The following is a 20,635-nucleotide window of genomic DNA, read 5'->3' on the forward strand; positions in this document are numbered from 1 at the left end:
ATATTCAGAACAACAGCACACAGATTACATTACCTACTGTCTGGCCAAAAAAAAAAGAGTCTAATATTTCATTTAACTGTCATTTGCTTTGATCAAAAAGATGGCATTATTTTGATAAGCTTAATCAATATCATAACATTTATTTTAATTGAAAGAAACTCACATGGGAGATCTCATGGGAGTCCATTGGAGTTTCCCAATGCTCTACAGTCCATTCGCCTATAGCAAATTTAAGTCTTTTTTTTTCGTTGCCCTCACTGATAAGTGTTTTTCTTAAAGCTACACAGCTGTTTAGTCCTAATCCCCTGAGCTCTGTTCACATTGTGTGTGTGTAAACGCTCTTACTATTTAACTATTCACTATTAAACATAGCTGTGAGTTCTATTTATTTATTTATTTGATATCATGTTTACGTAATGTCTGATCACAATTGTTTTACGACCACATTTCTTCCCGGAAGATGATGGTTCACCACTGTTCTTCGAGGTTTTAATAATGTGTTTTTCAGTTCTTAACCCAATTTTGGTATATTTTAGTTTGAGTGATCTCATCAGGGGCGGCACGATGGTGTAGGGATTAGCACTGTCGCCCTGCGCCTTAAGGGTGCGGGTTCGATTCCAGTCTCGAGTGCATGGAGTTTGTATGTTCTCCCCGTGCTTGCCTGGGTACTCCCGTTTCCTTCAACAGTCCAAAGACCCGCAGATTAGGCTAATAGGTATTCCCAAATTGCCTGCAGTTTGTAAAAGAGTGTGTATCTATTTTTAGATGTAAATTCCATGTATTGTATTTTATTATTTTTATTTCTGATGTGTAAAGCACTTTGGTCAACCTTGAGTTGTTTTTAAATGTGCTTAATGAATAGTTAAGTAAAGCATGTGTGTGTGCCCTGTGAGAGATTGGCACCCTGCCTTGTGCCCTACGTCCCCCGGGATGGGCTCCAGACCCTCCGCGACCCTGAATACAGGATAAAGCGGTATAGAAGATGAGTGAGAGTGAGAGTAATCTCCTTAGCTGTTTGCTTTGCTTGATGCAGGACAATAATTTACCCCTTTCGAAAGTAAGATCTTTGCCACGATCACAGGATGTCTTCTTCTGATATGGTTGTTTAAGAAATGAGAAGCTCCTCGCTGCATCAGTTAGGGTTAAATAACTTGTTGTCAGCTGCAGTAATTATCTAATAGAAAGCTCGTACATATTTGATTAGTTGAATCCAGATGGTGGATTATTATTTTTTTGGCTGGCCTGTTTACCACATGCAGTATATGGTGGATTCACCCCTTTTTTTTTTTTTTTAGAATTATTGATAACTATTGATTATTATTTATTAAAATTTATCTTCCATTATTTCCTGCAAGTTGCAGATCAACATTCATCCCAATCACTGGTTTCTTCAAACCATTAGCATTACTGATATTCCTCCGTAATAAACACAATTTGTTTAATTTTCCCTTAATTTTTTTTAACTGGAAGTAATAAAGAGTTTTTTGCAGCAAGGCAGCGCTTGCTCTTCGGCCGCGCGTAGGATGCTCAGACCTGCTGTCCTCCTCCACAAAATTAAACTCATCCTCAACTTTGTTGCGGACTCTCTGTGCGCGTGTGTGTTCGAGAAAGCTAGAGAAGGAGGAGGAAGAGGAGGAGGAGGAGGAGGTGGAGGTGGTGGTTACCATAGCAACAACTTTGGCAGCACTCACCTCAGCATACAGTATTCTGTGCCAGGAGTGTGTTACCATGTGCTATCCCGGCTTCCTGCGGGACCGTCGTTTCGCACAACAAACACTCGCACGCTCTCGAGTCTGTCAGCTTCTGCTAATGATGACAGGAATCACAAGGAGAGAGCAGAGAGGTTGTGAAATCAGATCAATGAACAAAAATGTAAAAAAAAAAAAAAAATCTTTTTTTGCTCCTGTGCTGTTCTTACAGAATGAAATAACAGTAATTACATTTAAAATTAACCACTATTCATTACTATTATGCAGGAAAAGGAAATCTGAAAAGAGATTCATATCTTATCTTAGTAAGAGAAATGAGATGAAAAGAAAAGAAAAACAAGAACTCATGAGCCAAATGATGTCTTTAATCTCATTCTTTATTCAGAAAAAAAAATCTCTTTTTTTTGTCTCATTTGATTTTTTTTTAAATAAATAAATAAATAACAGTTTTATTTGCACCACAGATATCTTAATACTGTAATACATGAACTGAAACATGAGAGCATGTCAGAGACAAACATCTAACGAAATGACTTTCTCACTAGCAACTGCTGCCAAGAAATTAATCTTTAAATATTACACATTATAAAATGTGTACTTATGAGAGGAGTTTCTGTTTTTCTGTAGCCGTGTTCATGAAAGCCTTTATTTTATTAATAAAAAAAATAATGAAACCAGCTTCATTATCGTCCTTTTAATAATTCAGTGACTGATCCCATTATGCGAAACAAAACCTGACATCCTGCAGGCATGATTTGCATGAACGAAATTGATTTAGACTAATGTCAATCTCACTGAAACGTTTCATTCAGAGACGAATGACCTTGAGATAGTCTAGCTGTCGGATGAGCTCTGAAGTACAATTTCTCAACTAAATGACAGAAAAAGTAGCTGTGTGTGGGTGATGTATAATGAATAATTGAGTTAATTATATCATGTGGACTTTCTTTCTTTTTTTCATTCAATTAAGGTTAATTAAATCAATATTCAATTCATTTTTATTTATAAAGGTTTTTTTTTTAACAACGGTCATTGTCGCAAAGCGGCTTTACGGAATCATAGGAAAATTAGACAAATGAGGATGAAATGTGTGCAAAAAAATATGTATGAATCATAATCGTCAGATCGTCCCTGATAAGCAAGCCGAGGGTGATGGTGGTGAGGAAAAACTCTCCAAGATTGCTACAGAAAGAAACCCTGACTCTAAAAACTCAGACTCAACAAGGAAACCATCATCATCTGGGAGATAACGGATGGCAGGGATTGATCTGCAGTCATACTGTGTGTTAGGAGGCTGGACGTTCAATATAATAGATGTGTTTAAGTTCATTATTGGAGGCTCAGGTAGGAAATTCCATTCCTGACTGCAGCCACAAGTCCTCAGAGAACAGCGTTCTGCATCAGCAAGGCCAGGCCCATCATTCACAATTCCATACACAAGTCATGGAATATGCCTCCTCCATCAGGGAAAAAGAATTCCATACAGTAGATGGTCAATCTGGATTCATCAGACCCGGCACGGTGGCCTAATGGTTAACACTGTGGCCTCCAGGGCCTACCTGGCATTCCCAACTTGCCCGTAAGTGGGAGTGTGTGTGCCACATGATGGATTGACACCCCATCCAGGGTGTACCCTGCCTCGTGCCCCCTTGAGTCCCCTGGTATACAGTAGGCTGCTTCAGCTCACCTGAACAGGATAAGTGGTAGAGTAAAGTAAGAGTAAGTAAAAGTATGGGTAAAAGTGAGTGAGAGAACTCATTAGAGCATATGATGTTCTTACATTGTCTTAATGTCCAATCATCCATCCATTTTTTTTATTTACATTTACAGCATTTGGCAGACGACCTTTTTTAGAGCGACTTACATTTTGTCTGATTCTACAGTATAATGAGCAGTTGAAGGTTGAGGGCCTTGCTCAAAGGTGCAACAGAGGTAACTTGGCAGTGGTAGGACTTGAACCTGGGATCTTCAGATCATTTCCCAATGCCTTAACTACTGACTACTGACACTAACTACCCCTGCCCCTCCACCTCATTGAGTGTTTAAGTAACATCTGAATCTTCTTCTTTGTCTTTCGGCTGTTCCCTTACTGGGGTCGCCACAGTGAATCATCTGCCTCCATCTAACCCTATCCTCTGCCTCCATCTTCTCTCACACCAACTAACTTCATATCCTCTCTCACTGCATCCATAAATCTCCTCTTTGGTCATCTAACATGGGTTGTCCCGATGATTAACTCATTCTTGATTCTATCCATCCTTGTCACTCCCAAAGAGAACCTCAACATCTTCAGCTCTGCTACCTCCAACTCTGCCTCCTGTCTTCTCTTCAGCGCCACTGTCTCTAAGCCGTAGAGCATCGCTGGTCTCACCACTGTCCTGTACACCTTTCCTTTCATTCTCGCTGATACTCTTTTATCGCACAACACACCTGACACTTTTCTCCACCAATTCCAACGTGCCTGTACCCGCCTCTTCACCTCCTTTTCACACTCTACGTTGCTCTGGATCGTTGACCCTAAGAACTTAAGGTCCTGCACCTTCTTTACCTCTGCTCCCTGTAGCCTTGCCGTTCCACTTAGGTTCCTCTCATTCACACACATGTATTCTGTCTTGAGATATCTTTACGATATATGTTTAAGTGATATCTGAATAATAATTACTTTCTTTTTATTTTTTCATTTTACATTCTCTTTTTTAATTTTTTTTAAATTGGCACAACATTTTAATACACTTCTTAAAGATTGTCATTATTCCGAAGGATACTCACTCACCCATCGTCTATACCGCTTTATCTTGTATTCAGGGTCGCAGGGCCTGGAGCCTGTCCCAGGAGGCTTAGGGCACACGGCAGGGTACACCCTAGACAGGGTGCCAATCCATCACAGGGCACAAACACACACTATGGACAAATTGGGAACGCCAATTAGCCAAATCCGCATGTCTTTGGACTGTGGAAGGAAACCAGAGTACCCCGAGAAAACCCACCAGGCACAGGGAGAAAAAGCTAACTCCATGCATGCAAAGATGGGAATCAAGTCTGGTCGGGAATCGAACACGGACCCTGGAGGTGCAAGGCGACAGTGCACTACACCATTACACCAACTCCATTATTGCTTTTTTATGAAAATAGTCAATAAATGGCTTCCATGCTGCATAAAAATGGTCAGTCTTCTTTTTTTGTTTTCCATTGTCAGTGAGGCATAACATCCTTAATGAGAGTTGAGCAGTGTGGTGGATTTTTTTGTTTCTAGTTCAAATCAGCCTGCGTGCTAAGAGTTCCACAGCTTCAATCACTGTATGCTGACTTTAAGACAGCTCAACACTTTATCACTACTGTACCAACATTATAAATAGCTAATATTAGGTCTGGGTCCAATGCAATTCCAGAGCATATGACCTAGTGATGCTGGAATTAGACCACACCTGTCTCATTGAGGAAAACATCGTTCATAGGTGATGTCTATGTCAGATCTTACTTGTATTAGACCATGCCTGATAGTTGCCCATGCACTTCTGATATTTTTGATTCACTGGAAATTTTGCTAGTTTAAAACCCTGATGCTCATCGTGGATGCTTTTTGCCCATGTCCCCAAGTTTAAACTCTTCTAATCTTCTAATAGATCGGGCGTAAACTGTATCCAGATGCATTCTCATGCTTACAGTACACTCAAAAAAATAAACATGGCTACCTGTTACATGTACTAAAATGTAATATGTGTTTTGTACATAATAATTTCATGTTTCCAAGATGAACATGAATAAATGATATTGTATTTACATAAAATTCAACAACTTAACATTTATTAGATTTAATCATGTTGAGATAAACCAAAGAGATCTTGTCACTATGAAAACCGGAAATAGCAAAACCGGAAATATCGCGAGAAGAGAACACAGCGTGTTGAGAAGACAAACGTTTGGCGGGCGTGTGGAAAAGGTAAGCAGGAATTAATTCCCGTCTTTCTAAATAGAAACGAAATACCGAACATAAATGTCACCTGCTGTTTAGCGATGTTTAGTCACGTTATTTTGGTTTAAGCTATTTCTTGTATTTTTACACTTAAAATACTGAGGGTTATATGCGCGTGCTTAATCTGCGGTTCGGTTCTGGTTTCGGTCTGTTCTCATGAGTTGTGAAGCGAGAGGAAGAAAATATAAATATTGTTCATTTGATAAATTAAGTATCATGAATTTTAATTGAATCTATCTCTGTATTTTTTCACAGGAGTTTGTGAGTGAAAGTGTCCTGACTGTATCTGACTTCAGGAGTTTCCTGACCAACCGTCTCTAACGGTCATATTTAAGTTATAACGTACAGTTATAAAGTACAAAACGTTTCTGTTGGTGTTTAATTGTTTTTCTATGATTAATACTTATTTGTGGTGTTTTATGTTTTTTACATCTTTTCAAATTGAGACTTAATTTGTAAGTTGCTGCTGGTGTAAAATAAAAATCTCTGTTTTATCCCGTTTGTCTTATGCTTCCTTCCTTCACAGAATTCTGTTGACCAGGGCTTGAAATTAAAATTTACTTGAGTTGGATCAACTTAATTTACAACTGAAAAATGTGTTGTACCAACGCTATTCATTTATGTTAACAGTATTAAATTATGTTGGACGCAGCTGTAGTAAATAAGTTAAATGAACCTAATAAAATTAATTTGACTGAACCTAAGAACATTAAGTTGGGCCAACAAAATTGCTTAATGCTGAAAGAAAGCCATTAAATCAGGTGGAAATTCTTTCCATAATTTAATTACGTTCATTCAACAAGTTATTTTTTTGAGTGTACCTAAGCTCATAGATACCATAATCGCCTGCTGTGATTGACAGGCGGCGGAAAAAATACATGGCCAAGTTTGCTTTTTGCCACCCGGCCATAGATAGCTGTGGTATCATGCGGGAATCTACAGTACTTGCATTTGTGTAGCTGTGAAAGCAAAGAGGGACAATTTGTCCATGGTTGGATGAAGAACAAAAACAAACAAAAAACTGGTGTCCTGGCAAGTAATGTACTGAGTCATCAGTCCACTGGGCAAAAAAAACAACAACCACCCTGACATAATTTGCTTGTCCTGGGAGCTTGATGTGGTGATTGTCCCTCCCTCTGCTTTGTGTTAGTAGTTATGGTGCCCAAAGACATGGAAGAGAAAGAGAGAGCGAGATCCTGAGCTGCACCGAAGGAGAAATGGATTCAACTGCACTGCTGTTGTAGCCTGGATGCAGAAATGATCCTATAAACAGCTCTTCACCTATTGTTCCCCTGAAATGATGCCATCCGTTTAAATGCACCATAATGAATGAATTGTTGGAAATGAGCACAGCTGAAGTGTCTCCCTTTGTGGTAAAAAAAAAAAATGTTTCCATGGCAACCACCTTGCATGGGGCATTGGTTTCAGGCTAGACAAATAAGTGTTATATATCGGCTTTGCACACAATGTGTCGTGTAGGCATACGCTGAAGTAGAAACCATGTCCGTTCGTCCACTTTTGAGCAATAAGAATACCCAACGTAGCTAGAATTTACAGATCCTAGCTAATACTGCTAGCGCAAGATGCTAATGAGATCTCTGGACATGCTAACACTGCCCAGGTTTATTTGCTATACCTATACTTAACCTAGTTAGGCTGAACCACTTGGAAAGTGTTTTTAGAGCCTGGGGAACATTGGAACATTGAAAAAAAAAAAAAAGATGCTTAACAGCATTTCTCTTGAGCCAGGAGAGGCTCTTGAGAGTGTTCGGTGCTAACATTGAATAAAGAGCTGCTGATTAACTGAAAACGAGCGCTGAATAATTGAGCATTTTGATGACCTGGTGTTGGTTCAGGGGCCTAAATGAAAGCTAACAAGCTAATACGGGGCGCCTCGCTGTTGCCATGCCAGCCAACTCTAACATGCTCTAGCAGATGCAGGCACAAACCAGTTGCAAATGATTCATTTTCAAAATATTGATTAACATTTGCTTAGCATGAATCCAGAGAATGTTTCTTTTAAACAGACTCCTTGAATAATGAGAAGACCCAGGGACAACACAAAAACACGTGTTGTAGGCTCACTGGTGTTTCCAAACTGCCCATAGCCAACCATCAGATAAACATGAAAGTTTAAGATAGATAGATATCTGTCCAGAAGACGTTGGAAGCCAATGGCAAATAGCATTGTATTTATTCCCATTTTTTACATCATTCACATACTATGGACAATTTGAGAACGCCAAGTAGACAAATATGAATGTCTTTGGACTGAAACCGGAGTACCTGGAGGAAACCCACCAAGCATGGGGAGAACATGCAAACTCCACGCACACATACCTAAGGTGGGAATACATTTCCGACCTCGATCCAAGCCATATCCATACAGTATGTTTGGGCCATTAAGGGAGTTCCTGGGAGGCCAGCGTCTCAGGCATCAAGCAGAAAGTTCAAACATGGCTCCAGCTTACTGAGAAAACTTTCTAGCTTGAGTGCATTAGTGTAGCAGGGATTATAATAAGATAAAGAGTTTTTACTCTCATAATTGTGTTATTATACAATTAATCAAAAATCCCAATTTGGACATCCCTTGCTCTAATGGAAAAGTTAGATTGCTTTGTGATTAGAAGCGTATGTGCACACAAGGATAAAAAAAAAAAAAATGCACCTTATGAGTGCATGGATTACTAAGGATTAGTTCCAGAGATCTCATACGTGTCGGAAGCATCCGTAAAGTGTGGTGCAAGATAAAGAGAAAATACAGAAACGAATGACAAGGGATGATAATTTGTACTGGTTTTTATTGTATATTCACATTTCCATGGTCATACTTTCCGTAATCAATGTAGCCCTGTTAAACAGTAAGAAGTGCAACATATACGATAAGTAATAATCAAGAGTTTTGAGGTCTGTCATTCCAAAGTTACTGTAAGTACACCAGTTTAACTGCCACACAGCGAGGCACTTCAGCCTGTCTCATGCAAAAGCGGTTTAGAAAAGCCCTGAAACGGACAGGACGGCCAGGCTCGCAGAATTTCACAGTACGCAGAGCACGGCGGACACAGCTTCGACTGGCATACTTTTGCAAGATTTGGCACGAATCGTGATCACGAACATCCTGTACAGCACAGAGTGGCGAGCACGTCGGGAAAGTGCTAGAACTACAGCTACAAACAAGCCAGTTTCACAAACTCGCTTCTCCGTACAAAAGTTAGCGTTTTCATTTTATTAGTAGTGTTTTTTTTTTTGTTTTTTTGCGCAGGCAGTTCAGCGACAACAAAAATTACGATTAGCAACATCAAAAAAAAGTTTCAAAAAAACTAATTATAATTTTATATATATATATATAAAAAACAAACTGTCTTTTAGTGCTGCAAAAATCTATGTGTAAAGTGAAAAAAAACACATCACTGAAGAAATTCACAGTTCCATTGTGCACAAAATGAACGGGAAAAAAACCAACCAAAAAAAAGTGCGCTGTTAAAGACCGAGAAAGAGAGAAAAAAAAAATAAGATTTCACATTAGTCTGTGATTTGTGCTTATTAATATTAATGCATTCTCACAATACGACGGCACCTTTACCACTAAGGTTAAACAAGAAATTAGAAATATTAGACCGTTAAAACCATAAAAAGGGAAGGAAAAAAAATATAAGTGATCAAAACATGCCCTCAGGAAGAATCAGTAGGTCAGACATTAGTGTTCTTTGTGTAAGAGCCTGCGCCGGTGCTGCTCTCCTCCTGTGCTGTGCAAAAAAAATTCAACCCATACTGGAGAGCGCCGCAAAGTGCCGTTTCACACAGAGGTGAGACGTCTAACATTTAAAAACGTCCTTCGATTGAATTTTTTTGTAATTTTTTTTTTTTTTTTTACACATTCGACTGTGACTTTTCCGTTGTGTTCTGGAGCACCTCATCAATTCTGTCATCTTCTATGACAACTGGGGGGGAAACACACAGAGAGAGAGAGAGAGAGAGAGGGGAGATCTGATTAGGTCCTAATTAAAACAATGAAACACAATCAAAACTGCTTTTAAACAAAAACATGAATTAGAAATAATAAGAATAATGATGATAAAGAATTAATTGTATTTCATTAATGAGCCTATTTTTAATGCAACTAAATCCAGCTGAATGATGCATTTCAGCCTGCTCCTCACTCCAGCCACTTTAAAATCCCCATCACCAGCATCTCCAGCTCGCTCGCTCGCTCGTTCCTCTCCTGCACGCACGCATTATGTAATCCATCTAAACCCATCCCTCGACCTGACATTATCTTTCCAGACATTACACCAACCACGGCCGAGAGAATATGAGCAGATAATAACGTGCAGGCAGCGAAAACAAGCGAACCGACTCGTCTCGTGTTTCCACGGGAAAACCTCTGGGCTTACACCCTTACAGACAGACGAACCAGAAATGCAAATGCACTGAGAACGAGAGAGACGATGACATGATATGACACCTGAATACTACAAATCAAGCAATAGGAATCTTCCCCAAATAATACAAGATACATCCACTCTAGATGGCTTGCTTTTTTTATCCATGGTTGTCATTATTAATAAGGAGTGATTGTGCCTTTTTTAAACCTCTCTCCACGTGATGGAAGTGATGCAGCAGCGCTTTAGTTTCGGGAACATCATTTCTTCTCCTGCTAAACTCCATGGAGTGGCATGGTGGCACCTCGAACATGAAGGGCTGTGGGTTTGAATGTCATCTCCAGCATGTTCTCCTGGTTCTTGGTGGGTTTCCTCTGGTTACCTCAGACAGTGCAAAGACATGCAGTTTAGCTGATTTGTTGTTGGACTACTGCATCAGCTGCTCCCGACAAGGAGACGCCACGGATCCGCACACTTACTTGGCACGGGTTTTACACCAGATGCCCTTCATGACCCAACCCTCCCATTTTATCTAGGCTTGGGACCGGCACTGCCATCCAGTGGCTGGGGTTTGGGCCTTCCGCATGGCAGACGAGAAACCTCATATACTGTAACCTCATAACACATACAGTTCGGGCTCAGGTTCGTGCAGTATAAAGGGACATACCTTTTTTTTCTTTTCAGCACAACCTAGGCAAAATGATGAACCGAATATTATTTCATTTTAACCAACTATACAAACATGACTGAGCAAAAATATTTTAAAATGTGTTACATTGGCAAGGAAGTGGCACAAATACACACATACTCATGATCACGTCTAACAATAATATGCCCATTTTTAAAGGTCCTACATTTTGCGACATTATTCTACCCGACATATCCAGAAACTCAAATGACCACGGTATGATGTCTGAAACCTCTGCGTTAACACACATCTGAAGGCATGCAATATACATTTTTAACTCCTCTGTAAATGCACTAGCAATAATAGTGCCCTCTTGTGACGTCACAGACGAACACAATCCATCAAACTTCTCACATGAATAACGCACATTGTAAAACCAAAACAAAAAACAAACAAACCAAGAAAGATAATAATAATAATAATAATAATAATAAAACATCAAACATTTAAAAATGTTTACAATGTTTCAGAGTGGACTTTTTTTCCTTTGATCTGCTCTCTATCTGGATGTACCTGAAAATTTTAAGCCTCATTAACTTTAAAAGGTAACATGTCGTGTGGAAGTCGTGCTTACCTCGTTTGCTCCGTCCAATCTGCCCGAGTTTCGGAGGCCGTTTATTCTGCGTGGAGCTGTAGAAGTTGTTGGTGTTGTGCACGCGGCAGGTGAGAGACATTTGCTCCTCGTCTCCATCGTTACCGAAACGACTTATGTTTTCCTCGTAAGGCAACACCTGCGACATGATGATCTCTCTCTGTCTCTGTCTTCGTCTAAACCCAAAGTCAAGAAACAAACCTGTCTTAGATACAAATTAAATACCCGGAAATGTCAAAAGACACGCAATTATACAAAATAAATTATTTACCCGCGAGCCTCTTTAGGTGTTTCGGTGTTTCAAAGCAGGTCGTACAGTCAGAGAAGCCACGTGCTGCACAGAAATCACAACGACGTAAAAATCTGCTCTCCCGCGCGCGGATTGGCCGGCCCGCCCCGAAACCAACCAATCAGGTTCACATCGTGAGAATTACTGCCCAATCACAATCCAGATGGGCGGGATTTCTCGAAACCATCCAATCACAGACGGACGGATACGATTATTTCCAAAGTACGGATTCAACATAACACGTACTCGTGTCCGAAATAGTCCCTACGAATAAAACGTGCACTATTTTCAATCTTTACTAGTTAGGGTGCGAGGTTTGCACACTCTCCGTCTGTGTAGCATTACATTTCCCGCCCAGTAAGCTTTTCAACAACGAGTAAAACAAACACACACACAAAAAGAGAAAACTCCCACCCAAAAAATAGTGCACTACACAAGTGTGTACTGTGTGATTTGGGACACGTGGGTTGTCGTGTTTTTGGATGATTTCAAAGTCGTAATACAGCTAAGGGAAAAAAAAAAACAGCTGATGGGAAGCGAAAAATAAATCCGAGATTAGATCAGGATGAGTTTCTCTTATTACTGTGTGAGCTGCACGTTCTGTTTGACTGTCTGCAACATGCATGTTTTGTTTTTCCTTTCCAAAGCTGATGGTGTGTACAGTATGGATCATCATTCTGCAAAAATGAGCTTCATTATTTTGCAAGTATGAATATCACTCAGTCACTCACTCATGGTACCACTTTATCCTGTACACACACACACACACACACACACACACACAGACACATAAGGTCAATTACACACTACATGCAAACTGGGAATAACAATTACACAAACCTGAGGTAGGAATCAGTAATGTATATATCACCCATTATGGGGCCTGGAGCTGGAAGATTCTACAGCATATAAGTATCAGATACAGTGTATACACAATAGTGTTTGGTTTAGAAAATAAATAAAAAGCAGGGGAGAAAAATCTTTCTTTAAACATCGTAAACCAATCAATACTGAAGGAATCCAGATTATGCAATAATCAATTAAAATTAAAATGTATCTGATCCTGGAAAATCTTCAAAGCGGCTCTAATCTGAGGTGCTGGTTGTTAATTGGTGATTTCTGAAGCTGGTGACTCTAAATGAACTTCTCCTCTGCAGCAGAGGTCAGTTTTGGTCTTGCTTTCTTGGGAAGGTCTTCATGAGAGACAGTTTCATCCTAGAGCTTGATGGGTTTTGCAAACGCACTCGACACAATTTTAAGACATGAAGATCAGTCTTTCTGGAAAAGTTCTTAAAAGAACAACTTTTCCAGAAAGGCTGATCTTCATGTCTTAAAATAACAACTGACTGTTGGTGGTGGTGTTACTTAATTGCCTAATGCCATATGTGTTATTTTATTGTTTTGAAATATATATATATATATCCAGTATTGTTCCAGAATTTAGAAATCCAAATGCTAGACTAGTACTGACTGTATAATTTTAAATGCCTTATCATTTTAATTCTAGCTTATTTAAACAATATTCTAAAAAGTCCTTATTTTGTTTATTCCTACTTTAATTAATGTTGCCTAATTTTACTCTGAATTTGAGGTTAAATGGGGATGTAGCAGATGTTCTGCAATGATCTGAGCTGAAGCCTTTTTATGTCAAACAAAAAAACAACACAATCAAGACAGCTAATGCAACACCACTACTACTGATACTTTAAATACATATTTTTTATTTAAAAAAATAATGCCATTAACCAGCATTTGGCAGATGCCCTTATCCAGGACGGGTTACATTTCATCTCATGGTACATCTGATCATTAAAGGGTTAAGGATCTTGCTCAAGGGCCCAGCAGTGCCTTAACCTGTGAGTTACCCCCATTCATCTGTTTGACATTTTCCCCACAATTTGCCCTGGTTGCTGCCATGATACCATCAAGGAATGTTTCTGTACCTTCGGTATGTAACTATTACTTGAGAAGGGGCCTGTGTTACTTTTCAAGGCAATGTCAGTGGACCTAAATTTACTGTAGACTTCATTCACATTTCCAGGTGTAGATGGCACAGCCACAAAGAAAAATACCTTTATTTTTGTAACCTATAATATTGAAGGGAAGTGGTTCTACACTCAGCAGCTGATGGTCAAAATGTTAGAAATATTCTATCTATCAAATAATATACATCCAAATGAGGTTTACTGTACGTCAATTCCAGGTTAGAAAACTATAAAATAAGTTCAAGGAGTCTAATTACTTATGCAAGGTCCTGCAGATAATAGATAGACAGCGCCCTCTTTTGGTCAAGGTAAATTCTTATTGTGAATCTATCCTTTATGACAAACATTACACTGACTAAAATGCAAATATATTTTCAGAAGCAGTTAACCGTTTTAGGCTCCTGCCTTAAAATCAAATCAAAATTAATGCGAAAGCATTCACAAGCCTCTTTTCGACAGAACTGACCGGAGAACCTTGGGTGGGGAAAAAGGGTGGGGCTGGTTATTTGTGCTGGGACTAGAGGTTAAACAATATGAATACCACCTTCAACCATTCTAGAAAAATAATAATAAAGCAGAGTAATAATTACAGTAGTAAAAAATTTTGTTTAATGAACCATCACAAGCCCAGAGTTGATTATTTTCCCTAACATCATGGCTGAAATGATTTGCTTCCTCTTATACTGTATCTGCGCATATCTTCCAGCAATTACATGGTTGGAAGATAGCAGCTATAAATGTTGGTTCTTTCACATTCTTTTGAAGTTAACGAGACATGCACACACACACACACACACACACACACGCAAAAATTCATCTTTCATCCTAAATACTTTTCCACAGGGAAAATCTGAAGCTGAAACTGAACACTCCACTGCTCTGATTTTATTTATTGAAGAATTCAGCCAAGATTTTTAATTTATGATTCATCAAAAGAAAACTTTATTGAAGCCTTTTATGAAAAGTAATCTTTTTTTTTTCAAAGAAAATGAAGATTTTCAAGCATTTTAAAGCCCCTGAACAATCTATTTACCAGGTACAGTATGTTGTGCATAAAGCTTGTTGTGTCAAACCTTTCCTATGAATATGGACAAATGTATTTGGACAAAACTGTTAATTATTGAATTTTGGTGTTTTAGTCAGGCCCCTTACTCCCAGTGACGGACAATCTTGATGCTTCAGCACACAAAGACATCTTGGACAATACTACTGTATGCTTCTGGCTTTGTGGCAACAGTTTGGGGAAGGCCCTTTACTATTGTGGAAGCCGCAAAAGGGGGACCGACTCCATACTAAAGTATATGTATTTGGATATGTCAATGTCATTGCAGGTTTAGGAAAATACTTTTGTCCATATAGTGTATATACCAGCTCCAAAAAAAAAAAAAAAAAATCACCCACCATCATATTGCTCTATCTTTACACAGATATAAATCACTTTCAGAGGTCAAGTAAATCAGCAGACTTTTCTCCTATTTTTAATAGAAGTGCTGATATAGTTTAATAAATTATACAAATGCTTTAATCCATTAGCGATTTTAGAACAGATATGATGATTATCAACCTGCACATTTCATATTGTTTAAGTTTCATCCTGTCTTTCTCTCTTTGGCAGCAGTCATCAGAGCAGGAACGCTTGTTCTAACACTCTGACTGAACCCAGTCAGAATCACCTGCTGAAAATGAATCCATCGTACCGTATGTCAGCATCATAGTTTATGTGAAATAAAGCAAATCTTATACACCAAATAATTCCTTGACTGTGAGAGTTACTGAGGTATTTTAAGCATCTGTTTATCGCAATTTTTTTATTCATCAGCTCTCTCTCTCTCTGCGTGTACAGCGGTACCTCGGCATATGAACACGACCTAAAGAAATTTCACCTTAAGAACTGAAATTTTGCAAGGAATTTATCACCGCATTTGAAGCATTTTCAGCATATGAGCGCGTATGTCCGGGAGCTGTACTAAAATTGTTTGCGTCAGTGGAAAGCCAAGCGAAGCGAGTTACATTTTTTATTCTTTTTGGCATTTTGTGCAGAACATACAGTAGCACCATGGGTCGCAATAATGTTATCAAGAACGGTAGCAAGAAGAAAACGGAGCCAATTTCAGTTAAGTTTTTTAGCGGTCGGCGGCAAAAGGAAAAAATGAATGATAAACATGGTTTAAAGTCTATTTCTTATATATTTTACTAAATTTACGTCTTTTCTAAATCTTTTAATTGTTTTTATATGTCAAAATATGATTACAATTTTGGAAATTGGTAATATTGGTATTTTTTGGGGGTGATTGGAACAGATTATCTGCACCTAATTTTTTTTTTTTGCCTTTGGAACCTGTCTCTGGAAAAGATTAAATTTGTATCCCGTGGTACCGCTGTATAGTGTATATATGATGAGCAGATTGCATGTCCCATTTGGTGTTGTGCTTAAAGAGGAGGCTAAATAAGGGACTTTGATTTTCACCCGGTATTAGCGTAGCACCCGTAACCATGCTGGACAATTTTTAAACCTAAAGTTTTTCTCTTTTCAGAGACGATTTAGCTGCTGTACAGGGTCACCGCGCGGTCTATAGTAGCCCGGCACATGGGGCACTTCTTTGGCGCAGGCAGCGCGCGGTAACACTGCCAGCAGGAGCACACGTGGCCGCACTCGAGAAAGACGCACGAGCGCTGGTGGCTCAGGCACACGACACAAGCTCCGACCTGCATGCCTTCCTCTTCCCCGTCTGTCCTCCTCCTCCTCTGCTCTTCGATCTCCTCGATCATCTCCCGCTCCTTTTTTTTCTCCCTGTGCCAGGTGTAGCGCCTCCACAGTACGTACGCCAGTGTCGCGCACGCCACCAGACCCGTGAGCGCCGTCAGGATTCTCCAGAGCCTCACGCTTCTTTTGTGGTTCTCCAGGAGCGTGTCGTAATCCAGGTTGCTCAGCAAGTAGGCCAGGCCCTGTTTGGGCGGCTGTAGGCGCACCATGCCGCCGTCCATCACTAGCTCGCCCACGCCGGTGATGTTTGCGCCCAGCCGCAGCATCTCCTCCATCTCAGTCACGCCCTGGGGCCGCTCGCCGCTCAGGAAGTGACCCACGATGCTGGTGAAGGAGCTCGTGGCCGGGTGGAAGTTCTCGAAGGTCTTCTCCAGGTCCAGATCGGCATCCAGGGGGCGGATGACGCGCACGGTGGATGTTATATCGTCGTCGTGTGACGCCAGGACAAAGGGCACGGTGTTGGTGCGCTGGTGGATGACCTTCTCGTAGTCATTCCTCAAAGGTTTTAAACGGTTTCGGAAGTCAGTTTCAGAATTTGTTACAAACGAATAATGAGATTATTTAAGTATCAAGGTTTTACCAGATGTGAGTGGTCCGGTTCCACACCATTTTCTTCTCCTTTAGCGTCAGTCTGGAGATCACGCCTCGGCAGTTGTCCACAAACTGACTGCTCAAGGTTTCTTTAACAGACCGAACCACTCCTAAAGACAAATAAGAGAAGAAACTCTGTGGGTTTACCATCAGACTAGACGTAATCACGTACAGTATTCTTATCTTATTACGCTGATGGTCATCCATACCTTCTATAACGGCATACGGTATACATTTGCCCGGAGCTTCGGCGAGGATGCTCTGCAGATCTTGATCTAATGATATTTTCTTGGCTTCCTGTTAATTAGAACATAATCAGGCGCTACTGTATGTTATCTGTGCCAAACAAATCTCAATCATTTTCCTACTTACTCTTAATCTGGTGGCATTGCTGGACTTCTTCCTGTACACTGAGTACAGAAGAGCAGTGAGAGCTGAACTGGTGGCCAAAAGCAAGAGCTGGCCTGTGGACGGTTTGCCATTGGAGTCCATTTTTGTAAAACTCTGAGTAGTAGATAATAGGAAAAAGCTTGTTAATTATAATCATCACATAATAATCTTATCCTAAAGACTAACCAAAAAAGTTATATCATATCTAGTAATGGGGAGGAATGGACACGACTAAATTGGGGAGAAAATCGGGGGGGTTCTGGGGGGGGGGGAAGCGAGAAAAACATTGGCTCAGTTGTGATCACGTGATGCTCTGCGTCGAAACAAGAAGCGCATGCATGATACATGATACTTGGTACTCGTAAACTAAGACTAGTTCGTTTTTCAAGTAAAAATTTATTAAAAATCTGCTTGTCTTGCGGAACACTCTGGGTTACTCGCAATCCGAGGTTCCACTGTAGTAGATAAACACCCAACAGGACAATAAACAGGGGACTGTTAAGCATGTACTGCTCTCGTGCAGGAAGGATGTGCAGGAAAGGATAGATATGATGGCACAGCTCCAAGAACTAGGGTGAGTAAAATGAAGAAGGTTCTGGAAGGCTGGACTGCAAAACAGGGCCGGGATCATAAGGGAGAATGAGACGTAGGGTCAGTGATGATGTACAGTAACCTACTGGATTCCAACCAGCAATAAACCATGAGGAAGAAGAAAATGAAAACGACGAGTAACAGTAGTAAGACAGGTGTAGAAAACTACAGTCACAACACGTGGAAATTTTTCCAGTGTTTCCAACCTTCTTTTCAGATCCCATTAACCACTTAAAACCTTTAAGAATAAGAAAATTTTTTTATTTTTATTTAATTAAAAATTTTTTGGGATTTTTTTTTCTCAAATGACGGCACAATCCAGTGGATTATTTTATAAGAAACAAAGATAAGGAGAAAAATCAGTTTAGTTGACTGAATCGCGATTCTATTGTGAAGCGATTCATATATCGCCACACTGACTCCTAGATAGATTTTTTTTAAAACCTATTACGTGTGTAATGAGCAGGTTTGAGAATAATTCGGAGTAAAGGGCAGATTGGAGGCTTTTAACGTGTGTAATGCCATAATAATGTGTTTCTGTTGCGCCATTCGAAAGCTTCTGCGCTCGATACAGATCTTTTATATCAGAGGGGATCACCGGTCACGGCAAGAGTCAGTGTGTCGATACGTGAATCACTGCACAAAAGTACTGCGATTCATCACTGAATTAAACCCCCCTGGAATTGATCTGTATGTTCGATTTAGTTGTGAAGCTGTTGAATAAACCTTTTTTTTTTTTTAAAGGTTTAAACTTTCAAAATTGTAAAAAAAAATCTAAAGGAAATAAAATCAAATATTGAGCTGGGATATTTCTAAAATCGTGATACTTATAGAATCGCAATATGACCCTGCACCTATAATGTATATCGTGATATTGTATCAGGTGATCCCTGCTGATACGATATAAGAAATATGTTTTAATCTGTCACTTTCTATTAGGATGAAACAGTACAGTAACATATTGTACGTTTGCATATTAAGTAGTGTTACATAAACAAGGAAGCTTGTCTGTACACTTACAATTGTGCCTTCAGAAAAGCTTCCCTGTTTATGTAACAATACTTAATATGGAAATGATATCAACATATAATGTTTTAATATCATATTAATATACATGGACCTTGGCTATGTGCAGAGTAACCAGATACTCAGAGTCATTGGTTACTAAAACAGACTTTTAGTTTTAACTATAAACTAAAACAGTGAAATCAGTCACATTCTTATTTTTATTTATGATATTTTAACACAACAACAACAACAACAATAATAATAATACTAGTAATAAAAACCAAAGCTTGATCTCACACTCACTGAGATAACTAACCTACCTGTGTGTAATACACTTGTCTTGTAGCTTTAGTTAGCTGGTTAGCTTGTCCTTCCTGGCTGGTTACCTGAATGCTAGGCTAACATTTCATTAGCGCTGTGTTTTTATAAACAGACCCCAGTTTTACAAGGATAAAAACGAACGACATTTATGTCAAACCTTTATGAACAATTATGTCTATGTTATAATCTTAGCATTTGTAATGACCCAGAGAAATGTCAACAACTCTCCACGTCCAGTAACTTCCACTAAAGCCCCTCCCCTGGGTCCGTCCCAATTCAAACATGTCACGCACGGAGTACTGTACAGGGCAGAGGTGCACTAGATAGCACACCTAGGGAGCAACCGTGCTCTTTTTTTTTAATGCAGCCTTGATTTTTATGTGAACTTTAAGGTATGTGATGAATTTACCGCCACGGTGTGGTGTGGAGGGTGCAACCGTTTCACAGCCACTGTTCTGTTTGTTCTGTGTCACCAATTTAGTGACTATTCAATACTTAATAAATTATTTCCAATAACCTGTTCTACAGTTTAATTAATAAATGTAATGAATGTATAAATAAAAAAAAAAACTTTATGGATGGTATATAATTGAGGCTTAGAGCTGTATAAATATAACGTATATGCAAATATCCATATACTATAAATAGCTGTGAAAAGGCATCATATTGAGTGACATCACAGTGTGATGCAATTTTTCCAGCATTTGAGTCTTTTTGGACGTCTAAACATAAAATTCCCACTTTTATAAAATTATGTCATAATGGTAGATTTGTACGTCCCCTTTAAATGCATGCGCTTAGTGCAGGGTGGCGAGGGCACAGGGTGCTTGGGCCCACTCATCAGTCCTCGCAACTATAATATTTTTTTTATAATTACATGTTTTTGTTATATCTTTGACTTGGATGTTAATATTTCTACGAAGTAAGTGTAGCTGGATAAAACAAAAATTGAGTCTGTCTTCATTTCAAGCTTCAAAGCAATAAAATGTTATTATCTTAAAGGAGCCTGAATAGTTAGGTGAATACAGGGTGAGAAGTATTATTCATAGCTTTAGATCTATCTATCTATCTATCTATCTATCTATCTATCTATCTATCTATCTATCTATCTATCTATCTATCTATCTGTCTGTCTGTCTGTCTGTCTGTAACACACACACACACACACACACACACACACACACACTTTAATTAATAAAAACAATTCAACAAGTCAATAAAATTAAAGAAATTAAAAAAGGAGGATTAAGAAGGAACAAACACAGGAGCAGAGAGTCAGTGCTGTACTGTAGATGGCAGTCTTGAATCATGTCATTCCTGTAAAATATGTAAGCAGCAGCACACTGCAACTG

General features: G+C 39.3%; 2 protein-coding genes across 2 annotated transcripts; both read right to left on the bottom strand.

Annotated features, from left to right (window-relative positions):
• Window positions 1–9,027: 9,027 nt before the first annotated feature.
• camk2n1b (calcium/calmodulin-dependent protein kinase II inhibitor 1b) lies at window positions 9,028–11,962 on the bottom strand. The gene is made up of 3 exons (XM_053483046.1): window positions 11,616–11,962; window positions 11,327–11,520; window positions 9,028–9,623 (listed from the first exon to the last, which is right to left on the bottom strand). The coding sequence occupies exons 2-3, from the start codon at window positions 11,490–11,492 to the stop codon at window positions 9,553–9,555; spliced, it is 237 nt and encodes a 78-aa protein (XP_053339021.1). The 5' UTR covers window positions 11,493–11,520; window positions 11,616–11,962; the 3' UTR covers window positions 9,028–9,552.
• A 1,372-nt stretch (window positions 11,963–13,334) lies between these two features.
• On the bottom strand, window positions 13,335–19,532 carry mul1b (mitochondrial E3 ubiquitin protein ligase 1b). Its single transcript, XM_053483418.1, has 5 exons — window positions 19,283–19,532; window positions 17,346–17,477; window positions 17,183–17,270; window positions 16,963–17,083; window positions 13,335–16,877 (listed from the first exon to the last, which is right to left on the bottom strand). The coding sequence occupies exons 2-5, from the start codon at window positions 17,463–17,465 to the stop codon at window positions 16,160–16,162; spliced, it is 1,047 nt and encodes a 348-aa protein (XP_053339393.1). The 5' UTR covers window positions 17,466–17,477; window positions 19,283–19,532; the 3' UTR covers window positions 13,335–16,159.
• Between the last annotated feature and the right edge of the window lie 1,103 nt (window positions 19,533–20,635).

The sequence above is a fragment of the Clarias gariepinus genome, chromosome 22 (genome assembly GCF_024256425.1).
Source record: "Clarias gariepinus isolate MV-2021 ecotype Netherlands chromosome 22, CGAR_prim_01v2, whole genome shotgun sequence".
Lineage (NCBI taxonomy): Eukaryota > Metazoa > Chordata > Actinopteri > Siluriformes > Clariidae > Clarias > Clarias gariepinus.